This window comes from Zerene cesonia, chromosome 12 (assembly GCF_012273895.1).
Source record: "Zerene cesonia ecotype Mississippi chromosome 12, Zerene_cesonia_1.1, whole genome shotgun sequence".
Classification (NCBI taxonomy): Eukaryota; Metazoa; Arthropoda; class Insecta; order Lepidoptera; family Pieridae; genus Zerene; species Zerene cesonia.
Window position 1 is genome coordinate 3,665,171 of NC_052113.1, and position 13,937 is coordinate 3,679,107.

Genomic DNA, 13,937 nt, shown 5'->3' on the forward strand with positions numbered 1-13,937 from the left:
AAAGTAAATTATATCAAAAATTCAAGTTTTAATCTCAAATTCGCATTTACCCTACCCATTTTCTTGGACTATTTAAATGTATTCAAAACGTGACTTGATTGCTGTAACAAACATGTCTTAAATTCTATGTCTTATGAAACTAGCTAAATCTCAACTCCTTACCAATATGATAAATGCGAAAGTAACTCTTGTCTGTCCTTCTCTTCACGTCTATACGTACCGCTAAACCGATTTGTATGAAATTTAGTACGAAGATAGATATTTTGAGCCACAAGAAAGGATAGTTTTTATCTAGTAAATCTGACGGGAACAGGAACTATGTAAGGAATACCCTAAGATGGTTTGACGCGGGTGAAGCCGCGAGAGGAAATCTAGTTAGTTATAAACGTGAGTTAATATCTAATTAGATTCTTATTATCCTTTAATTTACCTACTTCAAACAGAAATCATAAATAAATTCCGTTTGTTATATCGCTTGTTAAATTAAATTGTAATTTTTCGGTTCTATTTTATTTGAACAGACAACTAAATTAGTATTAGGTATCTTATACAATCGTTTGATTAATTCAATTTATAAATAGCTGTTTTAATGTTGGTATTTTAGTTGATGTTGACAAGAGTTTAAAAGTATAATCGATTAGTATCAAATAAATTAACGGTGAAAGAGCCCAAATAAGATTTTGTTTAGTCTATTCCCTCTATGTACGAAAGACAGACACTTACGGAACAAGCAAAACATTACGTAGGTTTAGAAGCTTCGAGAAGTCACATTTTCCAAATCTTCAGTCTTATTTACAGCTGGCGAGGTCAATCCAGGCTTCAATTTACTGAGCCAATCTCGGAAAACTTCCGAGAGACTGTTTCATTTAAGTTACACTAGGTTTATATTGTTTTAATTTGTTCGATAAGTAATTGCGAATTTGTTTTCTTTAAATAGCGCCCCGGAGAATAATTGTTCTTACTGTATTCTTAAAACTACCTGATTCCATTTCTATTTCAAAGCAAATACGAGTCTGAGCTTTCAACTACTAGGTTATTTATATCGGGTTTCCCCACGTGATATTGAACGTCATTCATATCTCGTTTCTCGGAATATACCCAGAGAGAAATCCAGATGTTTGTTGATAGAACAGAATCTAAAATACCTGAAAGTATTTTATAGACACAAGAGAATGTTCGAAAAAAAAACAAAGCTTGAAGTAAAAGTCAAAATTTAGCAAATTAAAGTCGAGAAAAGTTTACAAGGTTTCCTCGTGCGGCGTAGTTAGTTGACAATGACGGCACGCAGTTTCCACAGGGACTGCCTCGGAAAGGAAAAGCCTTAAAACAAATTGTATCAACCTCACCTTACAGAGTTGGGAACTTTGGACAGAGGTCGCTCGTATTTCTCCACTGATGTTTGTTTTTCTCGACTTCGTTACGTTTTATTTTGTTTTCTAGTTATTTTATACACGTGGAGATAAGAGGGCTTCGGTTTCCTGCTCGTAATTAGGACGTTTGTGAGTTTTATGGAATAGGTTATTATTGTAGCTAAGGTTATTGATCATTCTATAAATAATTGTTAAAATGCTAAGAAAAAAAAAAATATGAAAAAACATTCACTTTAAAAATATAGGCAAGTGGAAATATACTTACCACAAATATTATTAAGAGTAATAAGATATACCTTCTAAAATGCGAAAACGTAAGGTTGACAAAATACGAACAAGAGATCTTTCACGCAGAGATCTTTGAATAATCTTTATATTTACCTCGACTCTGAAAAGCTACACAAGAAGCCAGACTATTAGACTTAATGCTTCAAGTAGACTTTCACTTATCAACTGTGACAAATACATTTACAAGCGCAAACCTCATTCCGGGCACAAAGCTTCCATCACGAAACTGAGCGAATCACGACTGAAGGACCAGCACATAAATATAGGAACGTGATCCGTCATTTGGATCCAATTTATTCCTTAATAATGTTCTACCTTCAGTCAATATCGAGTACAATAAGTTTAATGATATTTGACGAGTTATGGAGATATATTGAAACAACTGAAGGTGATTTGTAGTTTAAGAACTTTACATTATTGTATAAGAAGATACAATTTAAATTAATAAGATAATGTTTTTCAAGTCTCATTGTTGATGTATCACAAAAAGTAATTAAATTTAAGAGATGAGAAGGAATATCAACAGTAATTTACGACTCCTATAATACTTTGCTTTGTTATTATTATTGTGAATTATTTAGAACTAAGTTATAACTTCCAATATGTTATGAGAATGCCCAATTCGTCAAACGAAATGATTAACAGAACAATAACAATACAACTATACCAAAGAGTAACTTTACAAAGCTGCTGGTTTTCATCCGGAAAAGTATCTCGTATATTGCATTCCCCATGACATGTCTCATTACATCAGAAGCACGTCCCTAACAAGCTCACAATAGCGACAATATTGAACTTTTTCCGGGCCGCAGTTGCATTCATGTATTGCCGACAAATTTATTTTCATCATACATACGATCTAAAAATTGTAGTTTGTTAGTGACGATCATGATAAGATGTGCAGTTACATAATATTCTTAAATATGAGGTACTTTATGTTGGGTTGATGAGTTATGCAGCATTTAAATGAACAGCGTAAGCCTTCACTTTATTCTTCAGGAGTATATATAAGGATATTTTTTTAAATATTTAATTAAGATATAAGAAGAAGTAACATGATCTGTGGTTTTTTATGAATATTTAATTAATTGTTTAAAGGAAGTATCTTTAAAATAATTCATTACTATTTGTTACCGTTTCAGTTATTTTTGCATGCAACTGTAATTCAGTTATAATTGACACATTCATTGATGAAATGGCCAATCAGGATCCATATTAGATTCTTTTTTCATTTGTATTAATTAGTAATAAGTAATATAATAAAAAATGTCCCAAAATTTTAGCTTTAGCTCGTTTATGAAATTAATAGAATGAAAGATAGACATGTACAATGTTTGTCCTGATACAATTGGAAAGATAAAGGCTCAAATAAAGCATGTATTTTACAACTGTCTTCTACATAAATAACGTTTGATTTATGCGTACGTGACCAATTTTAAGAACAAAGCTGAAATCAGCTAACCTCAATCTTTTATGAATACATCAAAAGTCCAAATACTCATCCTGAATGTTGATTAGCTATCGTCATATGATCCGTACCTTCAATTTATCATTTTTAAATAACACCCAAATTAAGTTGTCGTTCCTTCAAATTGCCTCTTATGTGGGTCGACCTAATTTTCTTGAATGTTTTTGAAACCCGAGTTTAACGAGTGAGTGATATATAAATATAAGTCAATTGCTGACATTAAAGAATCAAATGTGGGAGGGGTGATTTATTTGTCCTGTATTTCGTTATTAAGTGTGTGGGATTTGTAAATGTTTTGTTGTGGGGTAGCCGCAAATAAATGTTACATTCATACGAGTATATTTACATAGTATAAAGCAAAGTAGCTTCCCCCGTCGACGATATAGACGAAAGAGGCGAAATTAGCAAATTTAAAAAGAAAATATTTTCGTATATTAAACCTAAGATTAAGAAATTCACATTATATACATAAATCCACATTTACAAATGATTATTTTGAGTTTTAATACTCTTATCAAATTATGCAAACAAATCATTGCTATTTATTTAATATAAATTATTGTCGTAAAACGTACAAATAATTTATTGCATTACTCGTCATTGTTTGAACAGGACGAAGAAGTAAAAAAGGAGTTGCCCGTTGTACCGAAATGCTGTGCGAGCGGACAGAATTTAAGCGTAACTATCGAAAACGGCAAAGTGAAAACTGTCTGCGCTCGATCCAGCCTCACCTTCCAACCCATCTTTCACAAAGCCAACGAAACTCACATATGGAGTTACGACAGCAATGTTTTCGAAACAATTGTGGGTAATCCGTGTGCTTACGACAGGTGAGTTTGCTTATCTTATTTAAAACCATAGCGACTTTAAGTTCATTTCATTCTGTCACCTACCAAGGTAGGTAGCACGATGCTACCCTCCTTGGTGGATGTCATATAGGAAATTAACGTTAAACCACCTTAGTTTCGATTATTTTGTTATTAAAAGGTTTCAATTTCACAATTTGCACTAATCTGTTTTGCTTTGTAATCTACCAAATATAATCAATACGATGCCGAGAATTGAAAAAGAGCAATAACATATGCTACTTTAATATATGTCTATTGAATACAAACCAATAAAATCCCAAAATCATTTCAAAACCCGAACAAAGCACCCAATATTCCCAGATAACTCAATCCGATCGAAAAAACATTCGCAGGTACAAGCTGGAGCCTGACAAAGTCAGCGAAGATGAGTTTTATCTTCTATTCAATGGCTCTCTATTCATGCCATTTAGTCAACCTCCATTATTGGGAACAAGGAATTTTTGTATGGAGACATTTTGGAACGAGTCCAATCCGGCCGGAGTGACACTGCCGTTACTTTGCTTCCAAGCGCCCATAGAGGAAGCGGGCACATCACCAACGCTTATAGCTTACGCAATCGGTTAGTAAGTAAATGTTAACACATCCAATTAGTGACAACGCGTCTCATTGCCTCCGGCTTTTTGTCTGTTTTGATGTCTACAACAGATTTCTCTACGGCAAAACGATATTAACGCTGTGCCTTCAAAGATTTTCCATCAAGGGTGGCCATAGACTGCCATTTTATGTCTTGTGTAGTTTCTAATTAACGTTTATTACGTTAAAGTAACCTAAGAACAATACAAGAATAACTTCTGGATATTATTAGTACTTACATAAAATTAATATTACATAACATCGATTTAAACATCTCAAGCCTAGATATTAATATAAATTCAATTAAAAAGAAGCAAAATATATAAATAGGGCTGTTATATTACGTGGCATTACTTCTGACCCGTACTAATGTTTATGAGTCAGTGGCCATACTGCGACGTTTAATTAAAAATTATAGCTTGTAGCTATTTGTAGTTAAAAGCTTAAGGCATTAAATATTTTTCATCTCAGGTTGGTCATATTAAACTATGAGTGTAGGTAGCTGGTAACTATTATTGAAGCCATTAATTACAATTGAAAATATGTGATAATGCGATACCTAATTTGGATTTAAATTATTGCATTGGCGTTTTGTAGAAATTTAATAAGTTATTATTAAAAACGGTAGGGTCTATCAGTCAATGTAACGTTTTGGTAAGAATTTTGAAAACTAGTGAACTAATAAAAAGACAATAATTAATTTCTACAAAAAGAGTTACCGACTCCCTGGTGAGGACCACACTAAATCCTAAAATGGGTTTAAATGACAGATACTTACTATCAAACACAAAAATAATCATGTCAATAATTTGAAACTACACGGGGTTATTCAGTAACAAAAAAATCAGTTGAATTGAAACCTCCATTGTTTTTGGGACATCGGTGAAAATATAATAGATATCTAGCCAATAGAAAAGTTTTGGAGAAATTCAATCAAATAAGAATATGTACATACAATTGGTCATAAATTTAAAATACAAGAAGATAGATAGGTATTTGCAATAAAAATGTGTTAATTATAAAGGAATTTTCAGGTTTGATAATATCCGTACCTTTTTTACTGGCGACTACCTGTGTGTACTTATTCATTACTGAATTAAGAGACACACATGGGAAGGCTCTAGCCTGCCACTCGACTAGTTTGGCCGTGGCATTTTCTTGTTTAGCCGCAACACAGCTCGCTGGTCATGCATTTCCCAATACAGCTTGTACAATTATGGGTGAGACTATATTATGCTAATATTTCGATGTATTTAGGCGTTTTTTTTTATAGAAATTTGACTGAAATGAACTTATACCTCGCATTTCTTTTGTACGAAATATTACTTTAACTTTATTCAAATCATGTATTTTACTTTATAAATAATTATAATGATGAATCAAAATAAAATTTGATCGCCTTTTTATTTCTTATGAGTTATTAAATTCTCTTTATAGTCGAATGTTAAATTAAAGATGAAAGACGCTATAATATTTCATTACTTATGAGACTGTGAAATGAATTTATTAATGTTTTTATTTACATTTCAGCGTACCTTATTCAGTTCTCATTTGTGTCCTGTTTTTTCTGGTTGAATGTTATGTGCTTTGATACTTATTTAAATGTACGGTAAGTTCAATTGATATCTACGAATGTTGCATAATTATTTAGTATAAAGATATATTATTTTGAACACCAATAAATTATTTTTGTGATAATGCAATGCAAAATTTTAGGATTACGTACTTGGTATTCGAGATAACTTAATCGACGTATGTAATACAAAAAACTAAATTTATTTATAACCGGCATCACTTTGAAGCTGTTATAATTACCTCATTTTAAAATTGTTTTATTTCGATTCAAAAATTATTGTCATCGGTGATCGGAACTCGATAATTTCTGGTTGTAGGAACACTGAAATGACTCATTAAACTAATTTTTCTTATAACGAGTAACTTAAACATGGAAAGTATTTAAGAAACATAGAAAAATAGAAAGTAATTAATGTAAGCAGTGGAAAAAATACAATATTCAGGCACAAAATACATTTTAATATGAATTTATTTGCAGGAGATACATAAACGCTTCAGTAAGTAGACGGAGTATGAGAAGACGATTTGCGTGGTACTGCGCGTACGCAGTATTACTGCCAGTGTTATTGCTTATCGTTACAATAACTATGGACCTATCGCCTGCAGTACCTAGCACGTATCTAAAACCTAACTTCGGCGTTAAAGGCTGCTGGTTTAAAAGTGAGTTGGTTATTGCTCTAAGCAAATATTATTTTACGATAAAAAATCTTTTGCCAAGACAATTAAACGAAGAGAAAATTGTTGCCTTTTGTACCTGAAAATAAATTATTCGTTGTTTTAAAATTAGTATATCTAATATATAAAAATAAGTCGGGTTTTCCTTCCTGACGCTATAGCTTCAGAACGCACCAACCGATTTCCACGGTTTTGCATTCGTTGGAAAGGTCTCGGGCGCCGTGAGGTTTATGGCAAAGAAAATTCAGGAAAAAATTCTGCAGAAAAGCGGGAAAGTCATTTTTCACATACAACCACCTGGTGGCGAAACGGAGTTCGCCGGGTTTGCTAGTTGTTTATAAATTCCTTTTTTGCGTTTCGATAACAGTTTATTCTCGATTAAATTTCCTATTAAATAGGATATATTTAATTTATAAAATTAGTAAATTCTTTTATCCCATTCGCAGCGGACCAAGCGGCATTGCCGTATTTCTATGGACCAGTGGCTGTTATACTTCTGAGCAACCTAATTATATTTTTCCTCACTTCGCGCGCCTTCGCTAGGCATTACAACAAACTTCAAGATGTTTCACGTAAGTTGAAATTGTTATTGTATGATATGAGGGTTAAGTGAAAGGTTTGTAGCCATACATGTCCGCGCAAAATGTGCATTTTGTGATCTTACCTAAACGTTTAAGACACTCATAATTTTATAAATTATTTCATATACATTTTATTAGATTTTCTTCAGCCCTTTCTTCTCAATTGAGATTGTTTCAAAATGATCCTTGTTTTCATTTAAATGATTTAAGGATTTAAAATAACACTTCTGGTCTCCTTTTAATGTTTGATGAGTGAAAAGCTTATTTAATGTTGTTATTTAGCGTATTGTATATATAATTACACTTTAAGCGATTATTTTTAATCTTGTATCAAGTAATCATCTTAATCGATACCATAAAGTAAATAAAAATATATCTCTACATCTCTACATAGTATAAAACAAAGTCACTTTCTCTGTCTGTCCCTTCGTCCCTTTGTATGCTTAAATCTTTAAAACTACGCAACGGATTTTGATGGAGTTTAAAGATTTAAGCATACAAAGGACATCTTGATGCAATAGAAATGATTATATGTATAATAAAATCTATTAAACTTCTCCGTGCGTGCGAAACCGCGTGCAAAAGCTAGTTAACTTATACACTAAAATATCAGTATTATTTTTTATTTGTATGTAAATATACCTACAAACAAATACCTATATTCTCGGAAAAAACATTTAGAACGCATTCATAGATATTTTCATTTTTTCATACATGCGTATTCTGAAAGAAGTTAATTTACATACTAGTAACAATAGCCCCAAACTCTTTGTTACTTTTTTATTGTTGTCTGAAACAAAACGCTAGTAAATTTAGATAACTTTTGTTTGAAATTTTAACGAGCAGCGCGATGCAGCGGCAATATGTTTTTATTTAGACCGTAATAATATAATGTCCAGATATTAGTTTCGTTCATAATGCACTTGTGAAAAAAATGTGTAGTTGTTTGAAATAACTTATCTGAAACAAACTATCATATTTCATATTGTTTTTTTATCTGATGTTCGACGATAATAGAAAGTTTGAAAATAATTTTTCCTCAGGGGAAACATGAAAGCTCCTGAAACTTATATTTCCACTTCGTTAAGTTAATATTTAAATGTGTATTCTCGTGTGTTTATAAACGTCTTGAAGATATATGTATGTGTTATCCGTCAATCGGAATATTTAGAGATATTTTCATATGCATATTCTTATGTAATGAGATAATAAACAGTAACATGGTAAATATTGTAAAATATTTTACGATCCAAAAATATATTCTATAAGAAATCTAATTGAATTTATAAATGTTTACAATCTTCTTTAAATGAGGATGCAATTGGCAAAATGGTAAATTAAAATGCGATACTTAGGGGGGTAAGAATTGTTTTCTATTATTTAGATTTGTAACATTTCATATAGCTACCATTATCGACACAGCTTTTTTAGATCAATTGTGTGTTTTATCCCTTACAACTTAAGTTACTAAAAGAGGGATTTCAATAAAGAATGTTTCTCAAGTAATTTTATCAAAAGTTTTATTGTGTTTTATATTCTCAATACTACAATAAACTTCTCTTAAAAAACTTCAACTGACCAAACAATTCAATAATCAGCTTTAGATCTGACCCACTCCGACTTCAGTACATCGGACGACTGGGTGCGCCTGGGCACGGTACTGGGGCAGCCCGTGCCAGCTGCTGAGCGGTCGCCGACGCACGACCACGTGAATTTTAACCAGCGCCTCAAGAAATATAAGAAGATGTGAGTTCATTTGTTTGTTACGGGTTTAAAGTGCATGTAAATAAATTTGTATTTATCTATGAACTCTGCTTGTAAAATGTAGAAGTTAAAATTAAAAGCTGGCTTTTGAGCCTAGATTGCGAGGAAATAGAAATTCTTATAATTTCTCTTCTAAAGTCTCTTACCTGCACGATGCATCACTTGTCACTTATAATACGCTGTGAATCATTCTACATCTGTATTATGTATTACTGTTCGTACGAAACTAGAGACACTAAACTATTCTAGAAATAAAGTTTGTCCGGACGTGTCTGAAAATTCTCTATACAGTTATATACAGTTCTAGTTTTTTGCTCGCGGCCTCGCTCGCGTGCACTTTACGTTATCGCGCAGTAGCTCCGTTCCTCATACAATTCCATCCTTTATTTCACCACCTTCAAGTTTGTTTTGGCGAAAGAGTAACCTGTGCACTTCTCCCAGACCCCATATGACTTTGCTAATATTCAAAACAATCCTTTCAGCCGTTTCTAAAGATCCCATACACCATGTGAATATCTTTCTTGTTCTTTGACAGTAAAACCTGGTATAGTATTATATTATCTGTGGTTAAACTATTGTTTATTATAGGATCCAAATTAATCGATAAAATTGTTCGTTGTAATACTCGAGAAAAAAGGATATCACATTACAAAGCATGATAATCCTTAATATACTGGTTATAATGTTATTAATACAGCCGCAGACTCGTACGTAGCGATAATCTAGAACTAATTCGCTCCACCTGACCCGTATCTCAATTGTGCTCAGAGTTCTCCTCACAATCAAGATAATACCTATTTGCTTTTGAATGTCATGCCATGTCTGCAGATTATCATTCAATTTACGAGTCTCCTACAGTAACCTTAATTAGCTAACTAAATAGTGTTATGTATTTCGTCATTAAAAATGCAGGAACTTTACGTTAATATAAGCTCTAAGCTCTTAAGTATATATATATAGTCGATCCCAATATAGGTCTTCAGACGTATATTTTATATTTTTGATAGTAACAAATTATTGGACAAATAAAGTAGTTTCAATTCATTTCATTTCAGCTACTAATTAATAAAGATCTCGTTAGATTTTTTAATACTGATATTTTCACAATTATGTTGTAATTAAGACGTTAGTGAATGTCCAGCTTAAATCTATTTGAGCTGCAGACCGTACCAAAGAATTATTTTTCAGACACAAAACATGAATACAATAAACGTAATACTCCGCTGGTGGTCAGTATCAGACGGCTTATACGAGTGAATGGTTTTACGTTCTTGGAAGGTCACCAGTGGTCAAACTACCATCGGATGTGCAGACGATGACCATGCTTAATATGCTTATCTTATGTATTGTACATATTGTCAGAACGGAAGAATTTATTGACGTAATTTGTGTCTGGCTGGCGAAACCATAGCACAATACAATAGCGTATTTAACTATAAAATTTAAACGGTCTCATACGCCGTCCAGTTGTAAAATAATATCTATTGTTACTTATTCTTTGATAACATCGTAGTTTCCGCACCTGCTGTCTGCTATCAGTCATCATGGGGCTCTCTTGGGTGCTGGAGGTAGTGTCCTGGGCGGCGGGTGCAGGTAGCTCCGCGGTATCCGTATGGTCGGTGTTCGACCTGATCAACGCACTGCAGGGTGTCGTCATATTCGCCATATATGTGCTGCAGCAGCCCGTCCGGACTTTTGTTAAGGTAGGCTGGAAATCTTAAAACCATTTATGGAAATTGTTTGTTTGATTAGAGATTGCCACAATTAAAATTTTTTTCATCAGCTGGTTAAATAATGTATCATATTTTTTGGGATACCTAATAAAATTCGAGTTTGCAAACACGAAACATGCCCGAAACAAAAGAACACATAGTTAATAATTTGCTTTTCCCAACAGTTTTCCAAACTCTGCAGCATGTGCAGGAGGAAAAAAGACGAATCAGAATTGTCCGTAGTGAGTGACAGGAACAGTATGTGTGGTACGGGCCGGAGGGACTTCGTGTAGACTAGTGCGATCTGTGAAGTGTGATAATACGCCTAAATTGTATAGGTTATTCTAGGGTATTAAGTGTACTAGAGACTGATTTTAATACAGTATTACGCTATCGTCTGGCTATACGGTGATAAACAGTGGGAATGGAGAAAAGTTCCTTGTTTAAATGTTTCAGTGAATTGTGTGTTTCGTTTTTACTATGAAGTAGATGAAGCATAAAATAAATAAATATTTAGCTCTGAAAGTGTATACACTTTTCTATAATTATAAGTTATTTAGTATTCGTTATAAGAATAGTTACTGCGTCTGAAGCCCCTATAGCATGAGTTTTAAGATGTTATTGAAATTGTCTATATCTTTTTCCTTTCGTTAAATTATATAATTACTATGTTTGTACACAACTGTTAAAATCAATATTTATTACCGCATTATATGTACGAAGCTCATTAGCTTGTATATTATTAGCAGTTCTCAAACGAAACTATTAACGTCTTCATCATCTATGTATCTTATGTTACATATTGTATTAAGAGTGACTAAAGCTTCGTTTGGATTCAGCTAATATTGAAATTAGTACCTACATTACTTCACAAGTTACCAATAGTTTATTTACAGCTCCTTATAGAAATGGTTGTAATGTTAAGACAAAGGTGAGAGAATATTTTTGTATCTAAGTAAAACATGACCAAGTAACAAAGGTTATACGTAGTTACTACGCTTATTTTAGTGAATAATCACTTTTTGAATAAAATGTAAATTAAATGTATTAATACAACATACAACAAATGGACGTAAGTAAGTTTTACTCCTGTATAGTCTAATTTCAGTAATAATTCATCATTATTCGCTTAATTTACTCTCAAATAGAGCTAAATTTCAGTGCCATATTAAATATTTGTAGTAATTTTGTACTTGTGTATTTTAAAACTGTTACTCTTTGAAGTCCAATTTATATTTGCAATATTGTGAAAAATTGTGATACATTAATTTATTTCTCGGATTCACATAAAAATGTTATGATTAAAAACAGCTTGTCTATTAATTCAACTCAACTTTAAATTATAATTCGTGATGCTGACATTCCCATTATGAAAATTGAAAACTAGTCATAATATTGTAATATATTAATATGTATATTTTAAATTTAGTTTTTAGTTTAATCGTAACAAATTTTTTTATTCATAAGAGATAATAACGTAGTCCTTTTTTGTTATATTTATTTCACCGCCAGTAAATTATTACTTTCTCAAAATTATCAATATTACTAGTCACATTTTTAAAGATGGTTAATTTATACGTGATTATATATTACGCTCTTAACATTTTTAACCAACGTTCCTAAAACGAAGGAGGTTCTAAATTTGACGATTTTTTTTTTTTGATTTAGGTAGTCGATATCTCCGTTGGATTTCAAACGAATTCCGCGATCCCGGTTTGCATCTAATAGGACGTTGTCGTAATTTGGTCCCAGTTTAGAATTTGGAGTGGTCCCTCCCTTCCCAGGGAACTACGGTGACCTTTTATGAAGAAAATAATTAATTATTATGATTATTTTCATAAATTCAATTTTTTTACATCAAAAATTCTGTAAATATTATATGTACTAAATGGCAAGATGAGATTTGATTTTGTTTTATTGCTATATTTTTTCAGACCATTCTGTAAATATTAAATAAGCTCTGCGGGTAAAATACTTTTCAACAACATGAAATTTATATAAAACACAATTTATTTAAGTTATATATTAAAAGGAATACGAAGACTTGTATTATGTTGAATCTAGATACAAGCGATAACGCTAGATGTAACATCTAATTCAATGTTTTTAATCAAGCAGCTTGTATGATAAAAAATTACAAGTTAAATTTGCAGTAGTAGCGGTATTTAAATATCGTAAAACTTGATTTTGCTCGTTTAATTATTTAATTCGTATTTATTAAATCAAAGCATTGTTAGATTTGCATCGTATTGTTTGTGTTTGTTCTGAACAACAAAATTGCAGAATATGCAATACGTTCTGTTAATCCGCTTGTAAATATATTTAATAGCAGTAGAGCTTTCCTTTGTTTAATTGAGTTTTATTTATTTGATGAAAATGTAATTAAATCAAAATTTCAACTTTACGACAATAATTAGATTTATAAAATGTAAAGTGTTTTATCTTATTGTAATATTATTTCTTTGTTTTAAGTATGTTTAATTTCTGTACATATAATGCCTAAATGAAAGTTTGTAAATCATAAAACGTATATATAGCGTATACTATGTGTGTATTTGTGTAATATAATTGTTAAATGTTACGGAATTTAAGTGAAATGATTAAAAATGATGTATATTTGTCTATTTTGCAAACATGACGTTAATAAAGAAGCTTTATAAACTTGTCTTTTCATTTTTTTATTTCTATTTACCTACTAGCCTTTTATATAGGCTTCAACGTACTAAATTAAAGAGAAATATTTGAAAAAAAATTAATCAGAACCAAACTATAGTATTAATGAACTATATAATTTTTTAATATTATTCCAACTACTATCAGACAGGGTAAAGCCGGAGAAAGTAGATAGATGATATATGAACTTCACGTATTTCATTATTACGATGCTAAATATAATTTAAATTATTTGAGGCTTTAGTGTGTAGTGCATATCAAATTAATGTAAATAAATCTAGAAAATTAAGAAGTTTTTGATAGGTAAATCAATCAATTCAGTATAGTTCATTGCCAACATTATTATGTATACATATAGATGCATTCATGTATGTGTAAATAAAATGTAA

General features: G+C 31.5%; 1 protein-coding gene across 1 annotated transcript in view; it reads left to right on the forward strand.

Annotated features, from left to right (window-relative positions):
* LOC119830870 (G-protein coupled receptor Mth2-like) overlaps positions 1-13,199 on the forward strand; it is a 57,080-nt gene extending 43,881 nt beyond the window's left edge. The window contains exons 2-10 of the mRNA XM_038354046.1: positions 3,739-3,956; positions 4,328-4,554; positions 5,603-5,788; positions 6,099-6,177; positions 6,622-6,803; positions 7,265-7,390; positions 8,998-9,145; positions 10,677-10,866; positions 11,061-13,199. Of these exons, the coding sequence (XP_038209974.1) occupies positions 3,739-3,956; positions 4,328-4,554; positions 5,603-5,788; positions 6,099-6,177; positions 6,622-6,803; positions 7,265-7,390; positions 8,998-9,145; positions 10,677-10,866; positions 11,061-11,168 (1,464 nt within the window). The 3' untranslated portion in view covers positions 11,169-13,199. The remainder of the gene's footprint in view (positions 1-3,738; positions 3,957-4,327; positions 4,555-5,602; positions 5,789-6,098; positions 6,178-6,621; positions 6,804-7,264; positions 7,391-8,997; positions 9,146-10,676; positions 10,867-11,060) is intronic.
* Positions 13,200-13,937: the final 738 nt, after the last annotated feature.